Source organism: Coccomyxa subellipsoidea (assembly GCF_000258705.1).
Source record: "Coccomyxa subellipsoidea C-169, whole genome shotgun sequence".
NCBI lineage: Eukaryota > Viridiplantae > Chlorophyta > Trebouxiophyceae > Coccomyxaceae > Coccomyxa > Coccomyxa subellipsoidea.
In genome coordinates this window covers 1,419,931-1,425,930 of record NW_005178027.1, presented here as the reverse complement: position 1 = coordinate 1,425,930, position 6,000 = coordinate 1,419,931, and the positions used below count along the sequence as shown (strand labels likewise).

Here is a 6,000-nt window from a genome sequence, read left to right as displayed (position 1 = left end):
CACGCATGCAATAGGATATTTGGGGAAACCTGTCAGAGTTGGGGCACGCAGAGCACTCCCGCAGGAGGATAATGCGATACTGAAGAGAAGCGCAAGCATGAAGGCATACCACAGAAAGGCAACAGAAAGGCTCCTAGCGATGGACATGTCCCAATTTTTTTTTTTTTTTAAAAGGGGAAGCCCCCGCTATTACACAGGTGCCAGTCGCACGCTTCCCAGCACGCATGCAATAGGATATTTGGGGAAACCTGTCAGAGTTGGGGCACGCAGAGCACTCCCGCAGGAGGATAATGCGATACTTAAGAGAAGCGCAAGCATGAAGGCATACCACAGAAAGGCAACAGAAAGGCTCCTAGCGATGGACATGTCCCAAGCACCAGAGGGTAACCTCATCCCCAGAGGCGCACTCCAGCCCGCCGGCAACGCAACACCGCTGAGGTGACGTTGGAGGACCCACGGGGCAAGCCTAGGGCTTGCAGCTGGAGGCAGGGGTCACAGCAAAGCAGGCAATCATCAATCACTGGCAGGCAATTATGGATGTGCGGGCAACCAGTGGTGGAACAGACATGAAAGGCACGTTTATACGGTTGGCCGACAGGGATGGAACAGGATCGCGTTCGGACCCATTACCACTAGGTGCCGCTCGGGGCTGGCAATGTGACCCTAAACTATGCCTCAATCTGCCAGCAAGGTGGGGCACAAGCAAACGGTGGCCCACCTTGCTCTCATTTGGCCTTCTGCCATGACACCCGCTCGTGTCGATTCTTGTGTTGAACTCACACCCTCTCTTAGGGGGGCCTTTGCGATAGGTGCTCTGGGCACATGGGCGCTAAGAGCCTTCGTCATACCATAGTCAGGCACGGATGACTAACCTTTCACCAGTCCCGATCCCACCCCGGCAAAGCCCGGCCTGTCGTTCCTTGTCTGAGACCCCTTTTGCCTTAGAGCCCTGGGACCACAGATTGCCTACCAGAAGCTTTGCGCCTCTCCTACCTCTAACCTTTGCCAGCGCGGAATGGGGCTCCGAGTCACGTGCTTCCACTGGTCGAGGGACCTGTCGAGCTCGGCCCAACACGGCCCCGGGGGTGCCTCCTTCACCCCTGGGGCACTGGCCTCGCCACCCAGTGCCGGTGGCCTCGCCCACCACCGGACGTGTTTGCGCGGCTCACCCCTTGGGTATCCCTCGGCCAGACGGATCCATCGTGCGCCCCGCTACCTGTGGAGTACCGTGCCGGAGAGCCAGAGCGTTGGCGCAAGCTTACAGAAGACCACCCTGCCCAGGGCTTTAGGCTATCAATAGTTTTCCAGTGATCCTCCGATGTTTCTGTCTCACCAGCAGCCCCAACAATCCCCTTGGCCTGTCATCCGTGGCCTTCTGCCTTAGTGTCTGTCCTCCTCACCATTCACAGTAGTTCATTGAAGGCTATCTGAAGGGTTTAGGGTTTCCAACCCCAGTATCCACCCTTGAACCTGAGCGGGTGTCTAGGACCTTGGACATGATGCCTCCTGCCTATCCCCGCCTCCAATGTGGTGGGTGTGTGTATCTGGTCGAGTTCTCACCAGCCTACCTGTTTTTCGCCTCATTTGCGGCTTCATATCTCCCATATGCCACCGTTTGCTTGTGCCCCACCTTGCTGGCAGATTGAGGCATAGTTTAGGGTCACATTGCCAGCCCCGAGCGGCACCTAGTGGTAATGGGTCCGAACGCGATCCTGTTCCATCCCTGTCGGCCAACCGTATAAACGTGCCTTTCATGTCTGTTCCACCACTGGTTGCCCGCACATCCATAATTGCCTGCCAGTGATTGATGATTGCCTGCTTTGCTGTGACCCCTGCCTCCAGCTGCAAGCCCTAGGCTTGCCCCGTGGGTCCTCCAACGTCACCTCAGCGGTGTTGCGTTGCCGGCGGGCTGGAGTGCGCCTCTGGGGATGAGGTTACCCTCTGGTGCTTGGGACATGTCCATCGCTAGGAGCCTTTCTGTTGCCTTTCTGTGGTATGCCTTCATGCTTGCGCTTCTCTTCAGTATCGCATTATCCTCCTGCGGGAGTGCTCTGCGTGCCCCAACTCTGACAGGTTTCCCCAAATATCCTATTGCATGCGTGCTGGGAAGCGTGCGACTGGCACCTGTGTAATAGCGGGGGCTTCCCCTTTTTAAAAAAAAAAAAAAAAAAAAAAAACGGTGGCATATGGGAGATATGAAGCCGCAAATGAGGCGAAAAACAGGTAGGCTGGTGAGAACTCGACCAGATACACACACCCACCACATTGGAGGCGGGGATAGGCAGGAGGCATCATGTCCAAGGTCCTAGACACCCGCTCAGGTTCAAGGGTGGATACTGGGGTTGGAAACCCTAAACCCTTCAGATAGCCTTCAATGAACTACTGTGAATGGTGAGGAGGACAGACACTAAGGCAGAAGGCCACGGATGACAGGCCAAGGGGATTGTTGGGGCTGCTGGTGAGACAGAAACATCGGAGGATCACTGGAAAACTATTGATAGCCTAAAGCCCTGGGCAGGGTGGTCTTCTGTAAGCTTGCGCCAACGCTCTGGCTCTCCGGCACGGTACTCCACAGGTAGCGGGGCGCACGATGGATCCGTCTGGCCGAGGGATACCCAAGGGGTGAGCCGCGCAAACACGTCCGGTGGTGGGCGAGGCCACCGGCACTGGGTGGCGAGGCCAGTGCCCCAGGGGTGAAGGAGGCACCCCCGGGGCCGTGTTGGGCCGAGCTCGACAGGTCCCTCGACCAGTGGAAGCACGTGACTCGGAGCCCCATTCCGCGCTGGCAAAGGTTAGAGGTAGGAGAGGCGCAAAGCTTCTGGTAGGCAATCTGTGGTCCCAGGGCTCTAAGGCAAAAGGGGTCTCAGACAAGGAACGACAGGCCGGGCTTTGCCGGGGTGGGATCGGGACTGGTGAAAGGTTAGTCATCCGTGCCTGACTATGGTATGACGAAGGCTCTTAGCGCCCATGTGCCCAGAGCACCTATCGCAAAGGCCCCCCTAAGAGAGGGTGTGAGTTCAACACAAGAATCGACACGAGCGGGTGTCATGGCAGAAGGCCAAATGAGAGCATGGTCATACAGATAGCCAAGTTAGAGCCGTGGCCGGCTGGGTACAGTGAATGGTGGATCGGAAGCGTCACGCTGGAAGCGGCACGGGATGCTGGGCACTCCAGTGGATGACTGGTTGCGCGCCCGGCAGCTCCTCCAGCGCGCAGAGGACCGCGCGGTGGCACCATCGCGCCGCAAACTGCTCCCTGGTGATCATCGGGTCGCGTCCGCGAAGCCAGTCGCTGAGCACACCTGCTGTCTGCCGGACGTTGACGGTCGCGAGCCGCCAATCGGCAAGCAGGGCCTTCTTGCAGGAAGACAGGATGCGAGCCGCAACCGCTCCGGGGGTGATCGCCGCCGCATCTGGCTGGTGGCGGCCGCGCTGATATGCTGCCCACAGCTGACAGATTGTAGCGAGCCGCAGGCGATCCCAGAGCTGCCTGAGCTGCCGCGGCGGTCCCCAGATCCTGGTGTCATCGGCGAGAAGAAGGTCGGCGCTGCGCGGTGGCGCGTCGTCTCCGGTCACCGCGGCCCATGTCGCTGCGAACCAGTCCCACACCCCGGCGGCGAGAGGGCAGATGATGAAGACATGGGTGAGTGTGGCCAGCTGACCTGCACAGCTCGGATGCGGGCAAACGTGACCGGCGGGATCGGCGCGGTGGACGTGACGCGCGAAGCTGCCGACGAAGAGCTGGCCATGCAGCAGCCTCCACGCTGTCACGCGCTGCCGCCGGTCCAGATGGGAAGCGTGCACCACTTGCCACACATGAGCCCAAGGTGCTGATGGGTCTGCTGTGACAGCAGCAGCAGGATCAACAGTGACATCTGCTCCCTGTGGCACTGGTGAAGGGCCCGCTGGCGCGCCCGCAGGCCCGCCGCGGTCCCGCAGCGGAACCGGACGTGGTTGCGGCGCAGCCATCCAGATCGCCCAGGAGGAGGGATCAGGCTGCCCTCGAGGCCTCTTGCCTAAGACCTGCGACGCGGTACCAGCAGCTGCAGCCCTGGCCTCCCATCGCGCCTCGAGCGCCCGAAGGCCGCTGCGCTGATCATCTGTGGTATCAGCCCAGATGGCTGGTCGCAGCGGGCCCGCCGGGCTGGCCTCCCCCTTGCTGATCCTGTGAAGCACCTGTCGCCGCGCGGTGGCCTCCCTCACCACAAACTCATGTGCCGGCCGCGTGCCGAGCCCCCAAGCCTGAGGGTCCTGTACCTGGGATCCCCAGAGGCCAAAGAAGTATAGTGTGGGCGGCGGTGGTGGCAGTGGCTCCGGCAGCTGCTGCTCCCACTCCAACTGCTCCCCTGGCTGCTGCTCCACCTGCAGGTGCTGCTCTGGGTGCAGCTGCTCCGCGTGATGGCGCTGCTGACGTGTGCCGCTGCGTGGATGCCAGGGCCTGGTGATGTCCCAGTGCTGAACCAATGCAGGCTGCGCGGCCGGAGGAAGGAAGGCGTGCATGGCTGCAACGCCTCCGTCCACTGGCACAAGGGCTCCTGTGCTGCTTACTGTGTGGCTGAGAAGGTAGGTGCTACCTTCGGCTGTGCGAGACCAGACGCGGCGATCTGACGGGTCCGGAGATGCGCACCACATAGCGGCCGGTGGCTGCACCTGGATTAGCGCTCTCCAGGCTGCTGGCAAGGCAGCCAGAAGGATGGGCACGCGCTCTCGCACCATCCGAACCGGATGCTCCGGGCCGCGCACGACATCGCGCAGGTGGCTGATCCTGACCAGGCCAAGCCTGGCCCAGTCCTCCCAGGCAAAGGGCTGCCTGACTGCATCCGTGAGCTCCCTGTTGAAGAACAGTGGCTCACCCATGACTGCGTCGTAGCCGATCGCTTCCGGCTTCCGCAGGTGATGGGGCCGCAGCTGCTGGTAGGCATGCAGGTACTGCCGTACGCGCTGCGGGGCCTCCACATGCTTCGCTGCAAAGGTGGAGAAGAGCAGGAATCTTCCCAGCTGCCAGATGTGCTGCCGCCGCGCTGACACCGTGCCGGGTTCCTGCGCTGCCAGCCAGGCTGTGCTCCTGTACAGCCAGTGGTCGAAGTAGGCCTTCCAGGCCAGCTGTTCCGGCTCCAACAGCCTGCCCACCACCTTGGCCTGGAGAGCCAGGATCTGGGCCTTGATGTCCACCAGCGCGATGCCGCCGTGTGCGGCCGCGCGGAAGCAGACGTCCTTGCTTGGGAACAGCGCCGCCGCTGCGCCAGGGGTCACCGGCCGGTTCGCCGCGACGAAAGTGTGGATGGCTCTGCAGAGCCTCTGTAGCAAGTCTTGTGGCACCGGTATGAAGGTGGCATGGTAGGTGACCATGGAGGCCAGCACCTGTTTTGCGACGTACGCTCGGCCCAGCAGGCTGAGTCTGAAGCCGGACCAGCGGGCGATGCGGGCCTCCACCTTCTCAATGATGGCTGTGTATAGGGCTGTGGCAGCTGCAGCTGGCTGGGTGGACAAGGGAATGCCCAGGTGCTTGACGCCGTCGCTCGAAGCCGCGAAGGTGACCCCCGTGACTGGATCGGGCCCGGCGAGATGGCTGAGGCTGCCAAGCCCTAGGGCCTGGCTCTTGCTGCGCTGCAGCCTGGCTCCTGTGGCTGCGCAGTGGAGGCCCACGCTGGCCCCCAGCACGATCTGAGCATCCCGGGGAGTCCGCGCGTGCACGCTGGTGTCGTCCGCATGCTGGTGCATGACTGGTGCTGGCTCCCCTGAAGGCAGTCTGATGGGCTGGAAAGCTAGCTGGCCTGCAAGCATCCTGGCATGCGCGGCCATCGGCTGCGCGGCAAGCACAAACAGCAGCGGCGAGAGGGGGCTTCCCTGGAAGACGCCGGCGGCCACCGGGAAGGCATCGGTGTGCCAGCCGTTGAAGGCCACTCGCGCGGTCGTGCCGGAGTGCAGAATGTGCACCCACCGCTGCACACCGGGCCCGAAGCCCACCGCAGCCATGCACCGCTCAATCCAGGCCCTGTCA

At 61.9% G+C, this 6,000-nt stretch overlaps 1 protein-coding gene across 1 annotated transcript; it reads left to right on the top strand.

Annotated features, from left to right (window-relative positions):
- Positions 1-1,015: 1,015 nt before the first annotated feature.
- On the top strand, positions 1,016-2,825 carry COCSUDRAFT_58050 (hypothetical protein; the record flags this gene model as incomplete). The annotated part of the gene is made up of 2 exons (XM_005644829.1): positions 1,016-1,246; positions 2,610-2,825. The coding sequence occupies 2 exons, from the start codon at positions 1,016-1,018 to the stop codon at positions 2,823-2,825; spliced, it is 447 nt and encodes a 148-aa protein (XP_005644886.1).
- Positions 2,826-6,000: the final 3,175 nt, after the last annotated feature.